A 12,933-nucleotide genomic window follows, 5' to 3' on the forward strand; every position below is an offset into this window, starting at 1 on the left:
ATACACTGAGCTATACCCCATATACTCACATGTGCACTCACACAGGCTCACAAGCACCATGCTCTCTCCCACACATCTTTACCTCTAGTTTTGTTGTTTTGTTTTTGCATATTTTTTCCTATTAAAAACAGTGTTTCTGGGACTGTAGTAAACAGCAAAGAGAGTAGAGACAGAGACTAGAAGAGTATCTAGTGCTCACTCAGCTCAATACCAACATTAGGATCACCAATAACCTCCTGACTTCTGAGACTTTCTCCTCAAGCCAGTAACTGGATCACTGGGGCTGCAGCAGGAAAGAAGGCCCTAGAGGAGAGCAGCCACCCTACAGTCCCTATTCTTGCAGGACTGTTCCTGGATGTACTCCCTCCCTCACCCGTGTTGCTGTCCTCAAGGGCTGACTGAGGGCAGTCTTAGGGCCTCCTGCCTTTCCTATAGAGTCAAGACCCTTGAATACCCCACAGCCCTGCATTTCACACTTATTCCAGTGACTATGCAGCAGACTCAGCTCTATTCTGCATTTCTAAGTGTCAACACAGGACACATATGACCAAAGGAAAACTCTAAGGTCATGGGAAAAATACCAGGACTGCAGACTGTGTACTGGCAAGCTCTAGATCATTCCTTTTCCTCCCTTCTCACATTAGGCCAGTGCCTCCCCTAAAGCCTCCCAGGAATCCTCTTGGTGCTACCTGGCAGATGCTCCACCCCACTGAGGCTGGAGCACTGCCTGCAGAAGCCAGACGACTGCCCAGACAGGAGCTCACCTCTTGTCTCATTCTGACTCTCTTCTCTTTTTCTTTCCAGTTCTTTTCGGTCATAATTCAACCTTCTCAGGCACATAATTCCACACTGGAAACTGTTTCTATTTACAGAGACACAAAAAGGTTATGCAGAGCTGACGAAAGGGCAGGCCTAGGGCCAGAGAGAAGGTGTAGCAAGCTCCCACTTGCCTGTGGAAGCTGTCGACCATCTTCAGCTGCCCTCGCAGGTCTTTCTTGGTCAGGTGGTCCAGCATCCGGGCATCTACAAGGCACTCCATAAAGTAGCTGCGGTACTGCGGCAGGCCTAGGCTGGGTAGCCACTCGTTGCCAATCCACTCGTGGTTCATGTCCCCATATGCTAGCGTCTGCTTTTAGCAAGTTGGTGGTGTTAGTTATGGATTTTGAATCTGTGAAGACTAAACTAACAACAATACTAGTCTTGGTAACGCCTAGGTGATCGATCTCCCCTCCCCACTGTTTACGCTCTAGTGAGACTGCATACAAAAAGGACTCACTGCTGAGATAACCTATCTGTTAACAAGCCACAAAGAAACCACAGTCAACTGTAGAGCCCCTTCCGAACCAGCTGTTAACACAGCAACTGAGAATGACCACGACTCATGAACAAGTTTGAAGGACTTGACTCATTAAAATTCTCTCTGGCTGTTCTGACTTTGGTCTTAACACTTTTTCCTAAATAAATGTTTATTTTAAAAAAATCAGCAAAAGTTTATCAGAAAAAAATGTTTTTAAAGAGACAAACTAACAGGATTAAATGAAGAAAAGAACAAATATAAAATTATAAATAAGACTTAAACACTCCTTCCAAACAAAAACAGACAGGGGGGTGTGCTACAAACTATAGGAAAGCAGATTTTCCTTGAAAAGACCCCGCAGCACAATGCAGACTGAAGCAGCAGTATCAGTCAACTTGACTTGCTTATGTTTTCCAGAATCCTCCACCTGATACTAGAATACATCCCTTCTTTTCCATGAGAGGATACTACCTAGGATAAGATACAGCCCTCACATTCTATCCCACCAGACCACGTGGTCCTGGGAAGCCATCATTCTAAAATACAAGTCAACTTTCCAGGCTGAAGTGATGCTCCTGTTCAGCCTCCTAAGTAGTGGGCAACAGATGCACAGGCCCATCACCTCATTCAGAATGTGTCTGGCTTGGTGTGGTGCTGAGACTGAACCAGGACTCACGTACATTAAGCACAGCTCCACCACAGAACAACATCCCAGCTCAATATGCTTTGAAGTTAAATCATACAGTATTTTCTGCCTCAGAAGAAAATGAATTAGAATCTATAATTCCAGTACTTACGAGGCAGGAGGACAGTCACAAGTTGGAGGTCAGTCTGGGCTACAGAGCAAGACCCAACTGTAAGGTTAAGTGGGAAGGAGGGGGAGAGAGGGAAACCAGCAATTAGCCAAATATGGGAGCACACGCCCATAGCTTCACCTACTCACCAGGCCAATATGGGATGAAGGCTGTTTGAAGTTGAGAGTTAGAAAACAGCCTGGGCAACACAGCAAGATTTTGTCTCAGAGGGATAACTAGTAGTGGCTAAAACATCTAAATACCTTCCAAATACTTGCAATTAACATACTTTCAAAGCAACAGTGCAGGAGTCTATAATACCAGCAAGCCATCCATAACAAACTAAAATAAGACTAGACATGAAGAAGCTTATTGTTACAGAACATAAGCTGGATCAACATTTGGGGAAAAGAAAGGAGAAATTTTGTCTATCAAGAAATTGAAAAAGCCTAATACTACAGAGGATACAGAAACACGTGAAAGGCTTCCGGCTTCACTGTGGGGCATTCAACACTCTGGGAGTGGAGTGAATTTGCCTCCCCACAGCAGAGCACCCAAGAAGAAGAAGAACTGAATGCTTGTCCACAAAGAAGTGATGTCTCCATCTACACTAACGACAGCATTGGGTCACCGCACAAGGCAAGAAGACACACAAAGCATGTGAGCAGGGAAGGAAGACAGTTGGTCCTTTCATTCACAGAGGACAGGACCAACTGAGACAGGAAGTCACAGCGCTAAAACACAGATTGTGCTGGGCAGCAAGAACAGGGACCCGTTCCAGACTAACAACCATCTGGAAACCCTGGTTAAAACATCATTTCTAATGCCATTAAACCCCATAAAAAGCAAAGTTGGCTAAGCAGGTCTGTGCCATGGAATGAATGCACTGCAAGCATAGAGAGCAGGTGACTTGATACTGGGAAATGAAGGCAGCCTCCCTCTGCCTGGTCACCTGCTCCAGCCACAACAGAATGAGTCAGATCCAATATGAACACTACAGCTCTACTAGAAGAAGTCTATCACTGTCCCTAAGTACTCTGGGCCATCACGAGATCCCACTGTGCATTAGCATAGGGATCCTGCTGGCTCTGCTTCCTTTGACAGGCAGAATGAGGAAAAACCTTTAAAGAAAGGGCCAAATGAGACAGCATCATCCTATCTCTGAGTGTTTCCCAGGTACGCCAATCACTCCTTTGTGGTGGTAGCTGCAGTGAAGGCTCAGTTCATCTCTACTCCAAGGATGCTGATACAATCCAGGAAAGGGAACACAAAGAACCAGATGGTCTTGGAGAGAGGAGAACCCTGTACAGTGGTGACACAACCTAGACTCAAGCTCAAAGAAAAACTTAGGCTATAAAGAAGCAGGGTCATGGCCACACTGCTTGCTGGTGGCTCTGCAGTGCCCACAGCTGACTATCCTGGGGGCTGGGGGTGCAGGCTGACACCTCTGCCCTGACAGTTCAGCTGGGAAGAGTGTTGTGAGGGAGTGAGGTGAGCCCCCCCCCCCACCTTCACACTACACTGAAAGCATGCTGCTCACAGGCAGCTGTGCACTCAAAGAACTGGAATCACTCTGCCTGGAGATGTGAGGTGCACTGTAATCATCAGAAACCACCCTGTTGACCACATTGACTGTCCATCCTGTAAGGAGCAGATAGCCAGACTGAATAGTGAATAAGTTGATTGCTGAGGTAAGGCAGAGCCCACAGTAAGACCAGACCAGAGTCCACGTTCTTTCCCCTGAATCACTGGCAACACTTTGATATAGAGGGAGGCCACTGCCTTGTATTTGAGAAAACTGTGTCCAAGTACACAGTTCAGTCTCAGCAATGAATGCTGCTAGGAACCAAAGAAAGCACAACTCTCATTCACCCAAGTGGAGACAGCAAAGCACTCAGGAAGAGCTCCTTGGGTGTTGAAGAACCAGGGGACTGAGAACATGTACACAAGAAGGCAGCTCAGTGGGTAAAGGCCACCAAGCTTAAGAACAGAGCACACATTAGGGAATGAGAAAACTGACTTCCCCTAGTTGTTCTCTGACCTTGCTATGGCACATGCACACAGACACATTGACAAACACAAATAAATAAATGTAACAAAAGCTTCAGCAAGAAAATGGAAACACCCATTGAGACAAGAAGCAGCCTCACTTCTGAGAATTCCCCTAGTAAGATCTTTAAATGCACACAGCCTTAGGGCAGCAGTCAGTAGAACATCACATAGGAAAAGGTATCATGTCTCTCAGGTTTGCAAATTATTTCACAATTTTTCTACCAGTGGATCTTGAAACTAAACTGACTCCAGCAGGGAGCTATGTGTGAGGGACCCCATATTAACAGAAGCCTGTGCTCATGCAGAACTGCTGCCAGGGCTCCTGCGAGAATGTTCAAAGTTGTCCATGAGGCGCTGGCAAGCCTGCTCTGGGCTTGTCTAAGGCTTTCAAATCATTAACCACACAGAACAGACTGGGATGCTAGGAACACCCAGAAAGACAAGTCACACATGTCCCCACCACAGACACTTTCTCAGTTGCCACACAGTGAAGGGAGGTAGAGAAAGACGCCAACCTGAGCCCAGCTTCCCTCCTCGTCTTCCTGATGTTACATGGTTAGGAATGCAAAAGAACAAACTGTTAGTGTTTGTAAACTATGGTAAGGTAAGCAAGCAAACAGGGACAGCTGGATGTGTGAGCATGCTGGGTCACAGCAGCATGCAGTCTATGCAGCACCAGCAGCTTGGGGTTTTCATGCAAGGAACACACCCTTTCCATGCTAGCATATCAGTCAGAGAGAAAAGTTCCACTGTCACAGAGGGGTACTAAACTGAGCTCTTTCCCCAGGGTGAATCAACTCTATTTAAATAAGCATATTAAATAAGCATATCTGCAGCCTTAAGATCCTGGAAAAAAAAAACAACTAAAATAAAAACAAACTCTAGTTTGCACACATAGCTGATGACCAAAAGGGATACATCCATTCCCAAGGGAAAGTCCAAAGCCCAAGCTGGTCTAACACACCACGTGCCCTGCAAACGCAGGCTGCAGTGACTAACCGTTTGCGGCGTGGCTGTGAGTGTTTCCATCTCTTCATGTGTCAACCAGACATTTCCCGTGGTCTAAGGTACCCCGTGTACCAGCCACATTCCAGGCCAGGGAAGCATGACAGGAGGAGAGGGCACACACATAAACTTCAGGCACAGGAGCCTGAGGCAAAGGCCACTCTTCACAGAAGATGACAAAAAAGCTACAATAACCCAGCCCTCCGGCCAGCAGCTGTCAACAGAGAGGTGCTCACAGCTTCCAGAGCTGCGTTTCTGTACCCACCCCTGAGGTATGTAAATAAAGAAAGCTCATTTTAGACTTGTAGAAATATTTGTTCTCTCAGATCTCCACACTCACTATCACAGCTGGACTGGAGATAGGGCTGAGTGGCAGAGCTGCCTAGCAAGTGCAAGGCCTTGGATGTGATCTCTAGCACGTCCAAAGGGAGCACTTTCCACAAGCAGCCTCATTTCAACAGCAGCAGGAGGCCCCTCTTCCAACTGGCAGGTACACCAGGTGACCAGGCAGAAAGGCCAAAATTAACCACACTGTGTCCCCACTAGATCCCTGTCAGAGCCAGATAAGGGACCCGTCTGCTTTAATGTAAGTAAGCTCCAGAGAGGAATCTCTGCCTATGCCTGACAGTGTGGCGGGAATACTTTCAAGCTAGCTGAAATGGTGGGAGCTCCCTGTAAGAGCACAGTTGAAGACTTTGGAGGGGCCACAATGAACATGCCTTTATGACATGAAATACCAGGGAACAGAAGGGACTGTGGCAACAAAAGCCATTCTGGGGGAAGAGCTCTGAGCTATAACTGAAGACAGAAGCCCAGTGCTCATTCCACAGAGAACAGAAAAACCTCAACACTTTAACTTTGAGCCCAGGGTCAGGCCTTGGGCTATTGCAGAAAGTGTCTCAAAGGTACTCCTTGAGTTTCTCCAGAGCCACCCAAGCTAAGTCGGGAGGGAGTATGGCCATTATCTGCTTTCCTTTTTGGTTTTTGTAAGGAAAAAACACTGTCCAGTGAGAAGAAAGAGTGAATTCTCTAGTGACCAGGATGCTGGGTAGCAGCAGCTTTTCTTCACTAGTGTCATCATCAGCATTCAATAGGTGCCACCAAGATGCTCTGCAGAGCTAGCACTCCACAGAAAATGCAAGCAGCTCACACACTGCCTCCAAACCATGCCAGGGCAGAGTTCATGGGAAGGAGGAGAGGGGCTGGATTTTAATTCAGCAACAGTCTGTTTTCTCTTGGTCTACTTTCCAGCACACCTGTGCCCCATCAAAAGGCAGGGAAGGAGCTGCCCTTCCTGTCCACACCCTACCTAGAGGCAGCTGCAGATGAAGAGGGTACAGTCCCACCTCTCTGACAGATGATGCAGACGCCAAGGCCAGCAACTGCCCTAGGGAGTCAGAGACCCTTGATCCCTACAGTTGCACTGTGAAGAAGTCACAGGCATTGGACTGTGTGAGCTGCTCAGCAAGTAGCACATTTGTGTGGGAATGCAAACGCCAGTTCTGTGTGGTCAGGGGTCATCAGACATCAAAGTCAAAAGGCAGGAAGTGCTAGTATAGAGTAAGAACTTCCTTAGCTCCTGCCCAGAAGCCCTCAGGATGATGGGCACAATAAATGCAAGGGAGGTTTATAGGAATGAATTTCCACCTTTAAATCTCTTGCTTTTTGAAGTTTTTCTAGACAAACTTTCATTTTTAACTTGATATGCTGTTGCCCCTGCTGGACTCAAAGCTCCGATCTTCAGACTCCCATGTAGCTGAGATCACAGAGGGTTTCACACTCAGCTTCAGACAAGCTTTCATGAAAGCCTTTGTCCAATGCTGAGGAGGAACCCAGGACCTTTCACATGCTAGGTAAGTACTCTACACAGAGCTATGCCCTAGCCCAAAATTCTTGCTGTTCTTGGGTCATCCAATTCACATACGCAATAGTTTTTATGGCATATGCAGCTGCGTTTTAAATGAAAACTGCTAGGGTTGCAAAGACCCAAGAAAGCAGGATGACTGATCCATAGCCTTGCAGGAAGCAGTCCTTCCTCCCAGAGCATAAGAACATGCGAACTTACCGTCCTGGATGTGGGTGGGGCAGAAGGGCTGGTTAGTGACATAATCTCCTGGATGGCCAGCCGCAACTTCAGCCTGTGCAGAGGGTTGCTGATGCCTATCTCCCGCTGGATCTCGGTGTCTGACAGGGCTGACATGATGGCACCACTCTTGACGTTTGCTCGACAAGCAGCCACATACCAGGCAGGCATCCCAACCCAGAGCTAGACACAGGAACAAGAAAGTCAGACCATTAGGCAAGTGTGAGATACCACAGTGAGTTCCCATAAAGCAGCATGTGAAGAGAACATACCTCGAGCCATACCACCACCGTGGGCCCATCCCACTGTGCGAAAGGCAAACCCTGCCTGCGGGCCTCTTCCAGCAGCTCGTGCCTATGAGGGAAACACATTCAGAACAACCAGTTAAGTAGGCATCTTTGACAGGCTTCCAAAGCACAACAGGTACTTACCTACTTCCCTTGAGCTTCCCATTCACTGGCACCACCCACAGCACACTAGCTTATGTTTACTACAGGGTACCTGCATGATCCCACAGAATCCCACCTCTTCTGAAAGAATGACCACCAGCTTGACGAGCACCCGGTACTTCCTGTACCTAAATTCATATGGTGTGAGGGTAAAAGCTAGGTGTCACACCCTTTTTTACACTGTCCAGAAAGAGAGTACATGAAAGTTGACAGATGGATACCTAGTGCTGAGACCTTAAACATGTAAGAATGGTTCAAAAAATCAGATGTTGTAGCACACACTTTTAATCCCAGCACTCAGGAGGAAGAGACAGGTGGATGGATCTCTGTGAACTCAAGGTCAGTCTAGTTTAAACAGTGAATTCCCAGACATCCTGAACTACATAGTGAGACCCTGTCTCGGAAAACACACACATGCACACACATAAAAACAAAAAAAAACCCATGGGTTCTAGCCCCACACATAGGTTCTTTCTTACAAATTAATTTCTCCATGTTTGCATGTGTGGCAGCCAAAGATTTCAGAATCTTTTATTTTTATTCATTTATTTATTATGTATACAATATTCTGTCTGTGTGTATGTCTGCAGGCCAGAAGAGAATCTTTTATTTTTAAAGAAAACTATTTTGTGTGATACCCAGCTCTGTAAAGCCAAAATCAAACCTCCAAATCCTGGCTCTGCAATAACTGCCCAGATCAGGGCTTTTTCTCCAGTCACAATGTCATAGACAGCTTCAGGCTTGGTTTCTTCAGTTATCCTTGGCTTCTACAGTCAATGGCTGTCTTTCATCACTGGCTAGCAGCATATCTCCAGGGCAGCAGCACTATTTGGTGTCTTAGGCAGTCAAAATAGCACTTCCCATTTGAGGAATGGGGCTACTCATAAACTAGAAAAGAGATAGCCAAGTGTGCTCATGTGGAGCTGAGGGAGTGAGGGTCTGCAGGATGGATACCAGTCCTGGCTACAGGGAGGGAGCTGAAGTCTTGGGCCACCAACTAGTGACAGGAGGGGAGGGACGGACACACACGGACGGACACACACACACACATACACACACCACTTTCTGCTTCCTCCAGACAAATTCTCAAATTCTCCTTCCGCTCCTCCTTCAGCCAATAGCCTTAAAGATACCAGCCCACTTGGGCGTGGTCTCTTTTGCTTTAAAAGTAGTCCTGCCCCTTCTCTCCCTCTCTCTCTCCCTCTCCCTCACTTGCTCGCAGCTCTGCTTCCAACTACTAGACTCTGTTCCTGTTTGCTCAGAGGGCTGTTGTCTAGGACAGTGATCTGTAAGTTTTCCCTTAAATAAATAACCCTTTTATTAATCATAATTCCAAACTGGTGTGGGATTGTTTTGTGACTTCCATCTACAGACAGGTGGTATCACTTAACAGAACAAACAGGTGAAGAAGCCACAGGAAGCAGCACTGTCCCTCTTTGTAGTCCAACCCCTAATAAAAGTGAAAACTCGGAGGACACCAGGGAGTGCCCTTCCTGTGTATGTGGCCTGGTCATCAGGTTTCTACGCTAAAGTCACAATGAATGGACTAAGTCTTCTCCAACTGGGTACTCTGCTAGGACTTCTGTTATGCTGTAGTAATAGATCATGCAGAACAGGCAGATAAGCAAGCACACTGCAGCCCTGAGTAGCTACCTGGAGTCTGCAGCCCCCTGTGATGCCCTGAACTTCCTCCTAGCACTGGAAACAGCCTTTGTTGGTCCTTAGAGCACAGGCCACTGGCAGCAGCACGGAACAGTGTAGAGGTCATAGGGCACGAATTAGGAACCAGTTAGGGGACCTCAAGGACAATCAATCATAGGTAGCAGGACCTGGAAAGGTGGCTATCACTGGCTTCCCTCTGCCTACTGAGCCTTCCCTACCAGGCAGTTTGTAATTATATAGCCAAATACAGCTATGACAAGGCCAGCACATCTCTCACCAATCATGTGTCATGGGACAGAAAGAACATCCATGACTACAGACACCCAAGTCTAGGTGACTCAACCATGAGATGCCTCCCTCCTCTCCACTTCACCTGGGAATGGGGCTGACCCCTTGACCCTCACAATACCCTCCCAACTCAGTCAGTTTTCCCATGTGGGACTTCTGCAGACTTACCCAACTACCAGTAGTCACTTTCTAGCTACAGAGCCACTTGGCCTTTCTGTTCCATGTAACTATCAAAGTAAATGTGGTAAGACGGTGTGACTGCCACGCTTATAATCTCAACACTTGGGAGGCTGAGGCAGGATCGTCACTAGTTAGAAGCCAGTCTGAGCTACACAAGACCCTGTCACACAAAGGAGAGAGGGGGCATTTAATGTCACCAACATTTATTTTCCTGCTAGTCAGTTTTCCAGGTAATAAAAACTCTTTAGCCACTGGTCCCAAAGCTTAAAACACAGTGAATAAAGTAACAAAATTCTTTAAAAAAATTTCTGGGTATGTGGGTATAGTGTATGTACTCACTTTGTAGACCAGGCTGGCCTAAAACTAGGGAATTCACCTGCTTTTGCCTCCCTAGTGCCAGGGTTAAAGGCATGTACAATGCTGCTCAACCTTGTTTTGAGACAGTTCTCTTAGTAAACCTAAAGCTCACTCACTGGCTAGACCGACTGGTCTCTGAGCCCCCAGCACTAAGTTCCAGGTGCAGACCACCACACCCACATTTTACACGAGTGCTAGAGATCCAAACTCAAGTTTTCATGCTTACATGGCAGGCCATCTCCCCAGCCCAAAGAAATGTCTTCTAAAAAGCCCACATGGCTATCCGTACCTCAGGCCTAAGACCAAGAGCACCTGACTGCTCGGAAGAATGAGAGGGACATGGTGCTGACCCCCAGGGCCACAGGTGCTGCTTTCAGGGAAATTGAGGGAGCTCAATCCCATTATCCTGGACATGGCTCTAGGACTGTAGAGTTTCTGCTATGTCTGCTCTTTCTGGTCCGTGATATGTATCATCTTAGTGCAAATCTCCCTGCCTCCCTAACACTGGCATTGTGGGCATGAGCCATCATGAGGCTAATGTGTAAGGCTCTGACACCACTAATCAAGTGTTCTCTTTCCAATCAGAACAGGAGAAGGAGTTGAAGGATATGTTTCTGTAGCACAGTGCAGGCTGAGTGTTCAAAGAACGCTGGCCTTCATCCTTAGCACCCCAAAAGCAAAGAAAGGAAATGAATGCACAGTTTAGAAATGCGCTCAACTTTATGAGGAACGGCCATAAGAGAGACAGCCCACAGTCAGATGGAGCTGTAGTCACCTACTCCATGGTATCAACAAGAGAAAGGCCACGGTCAGATGGAGCTGTGGTCACCTACTCCATGGTATCAACAAGCACGGCAGCTCTCCCTACCTTAGACCCATATATTTTCACTATGCCAGCACTGAGACCCTAAATAGAAGGCCAAAGGACCTTTCTTCCCCCGACACTAGCTATAGCAAGTATCTACATCAAGCGAGAAGCTAGGAGTCCTAAGAACACAGGTGATATCACTCTGACAAGGAAAGGATAAAAGCTACCTTTTTTTGGGGGGGGGGGGGCAAAATTCTCTCAGACGTTCAGCACTGAGGTAAGCCTGGTGTCCTTAGGAGCATCCCAAAGCTTGGCTCTCCACACAGTCCAGTTTCCTACCTGTGAGCACACCACAGTACCACACAGAGGGAGGAGGACATTTTAAAGCCAAAGTGGCTTACAGTCAAGCTTCAGGAGCAGTGCCCTGAGGTTTCCCATCAGGAAAGGAAGGTCCCTGCCCCAAATTCTCTCAGTAGTTCCCCAAAGCAAAATGGAAGCGACCAAACAAATTTGCCAGGCCCTATCAGCCTTCACTTGCCAGAGGCTGCCTGATCCACTCAGCAACAGAAGAGATCCTCAAGTCAGGAACTGGCCACAGGAAATGAGTCTTCAATCACACACTCACAATATGCATTACATACATTCAGCCAATCACAAGGCTGCCCTTCCACACTCTATGCTGACATCCAGTATCACAATAAGCTGAAACCCTGAGGAAATTTAGTATGTTTTCTCTCACATGAAATAAAAAACCCCTAAAAGGAGAAGAATGTGGTAACACAGCTGCCGGGCCGTGCACAGCCTTGCTGTTTTCATTATAGTGTGTGACGTGAAACAGAGCATGCCAATTGGTCTGGGGCGTAGAAGTTTCCTAGTATAGACCCAGTAGGCAAGAAGATGTGTCTGTTTTTCGAGACAGGGTTTCTCTGTGTAGTTCTGGCTATCCTAGAACTTGCTTTGTATACTAGGCTGACCTTGAACTCACAGAGATCTGCCTGCCTCTGCCATCGGAGTGCACAGATTTGGATTAAAGGTGTGTGCCAACACCGCCTGAAAAAGCTGTGTTTTAATATCAACTTTCACATGGGCAAATGGAAAATCCAAGGTTTCTCAAAACATTTACTCAGTTCAAAAACAGCAATATTCCAAATCAAATTTGGACATTAAGAGATTTCTGCAAATTTTCATTTGCAGACTCCTGAAGGTAGGGGAGTCAACAGCACTGCTAGTGGAGCCTGGTCCTTACCTGGAGCAGTGTCCAGTTATTAAATAACATGTGAGGCAAAGATAATGACTGGCAGCCCCACAGCAAGGTGAGCACCATTCTGGGTGCAGTACACTGTCTCCAGCAGTCAGGACCCTTTGCAGAACCATCCAGTCCATCCTGGCTCAACCTACTTCCCCATGTCAGTTCAACTCTCACTTCTATTCTACGCCCTCTGCCTGTTCTTTGATGCACTGTCTCATCCTGTCTGTTTTTCTCTACTGTTTCTAGATGCAGCTAAGCTTCCAGACAGTCATTCTATGCAGAGCAAACCCACATACACATCACTGCTCTGGCCCTGGAGTGACAGCCATCCCAAATAGTACTACTAATTTTCAGGACAGCAATTTATTTTACTGACTTTTTCCTCTTTGCAAACACATTTCTTTTACCCTGAGCCAGTCTTTCAAGACTTAGTGCAGAATTGAAACTTAATAGATTATAAATTCTTAAACAAGACTTAGTGCAGAATTGAAACTTAATAGATTATAAATTCTTAAATCTATCTGTGATAAGACAATCTACCAGGAGAAAACACTGTGGCAAGTACTTCCAGAGAGCCATTCACATGGGCCCAGTCACTGTGGCTGCCCTTAGAGTTCAGCTGTTTAGACAATTTGCAAGACTTAGAGCTATTTAAGTGAGACCGAGTCTTAAGTGTTTCAGTCTCACTACATAGCAGATGATGACCTTG

The 12,933-nt window shown here is 46.8% G+C and overlaps 1 protein-coding gene across 9 annotated transcripts in view; it reads right to left on the bottom strand.

Moving 5' to 3' along the window:
* The window catches only part of Ppfia1 (PTPRF interacting protein alpha 1), an 85,321-nt gene that overhangs the window by 9,798 nt on the left and 62,590 nt on the right, over window positions 1–12,933 (bottom strand). For 5 of the 9 annotated variants that reach the window (XM_005351601.3, XM_026781205.1, XM_026781206.1 and 2 more), the window contains 6 exons: window positions 7,504–7,585; window positions 7,214–7,414; window positions 5,143–5,205; window positions 4,659–4,685; window positions 951–1,126; window positions 765–862 (listed from right to left, as the gene is read on the bottom strand). In XM_005351601.3, the coding sequence (XP_005351658.1) occupies window positions 765–862; window positions 951–1,126; window positions 4,659–4,685; window positions 5,143–5,205; window positions 7,214–7,414; window positions 7,504–7,585 (647 nt within the window). Of the gene's footprint in view, window positions 1–764; window positions 863–950; window positions 1,130–4,658; window positions 4,686–5,142; window positions 5,206–7,213; window positions 7,415–7,503; window positions 7,586–12,933 lie in introns of all 9 variants that reach the window. The other 4 variants (XM_005351602.1, XM_013347919.1, XM_026781208.1 and 1 more) reach the window with 2 other exon arrangements.

The sequence above is a fragment of the Microtus ochrogaster genome, chromosome 8 (assembly GCF_000317375.1).
Source record: "Microtus ochrogaster isolate Prairie Vole_2 chromosome 8, MicOch1.0, whole genome shotgun sequence".
NCBI lineage: Eukaryota > Metazoa > Chordata > Mammalia > Rodentia > Cricetidae > Microtus > Microtus ochrogaster.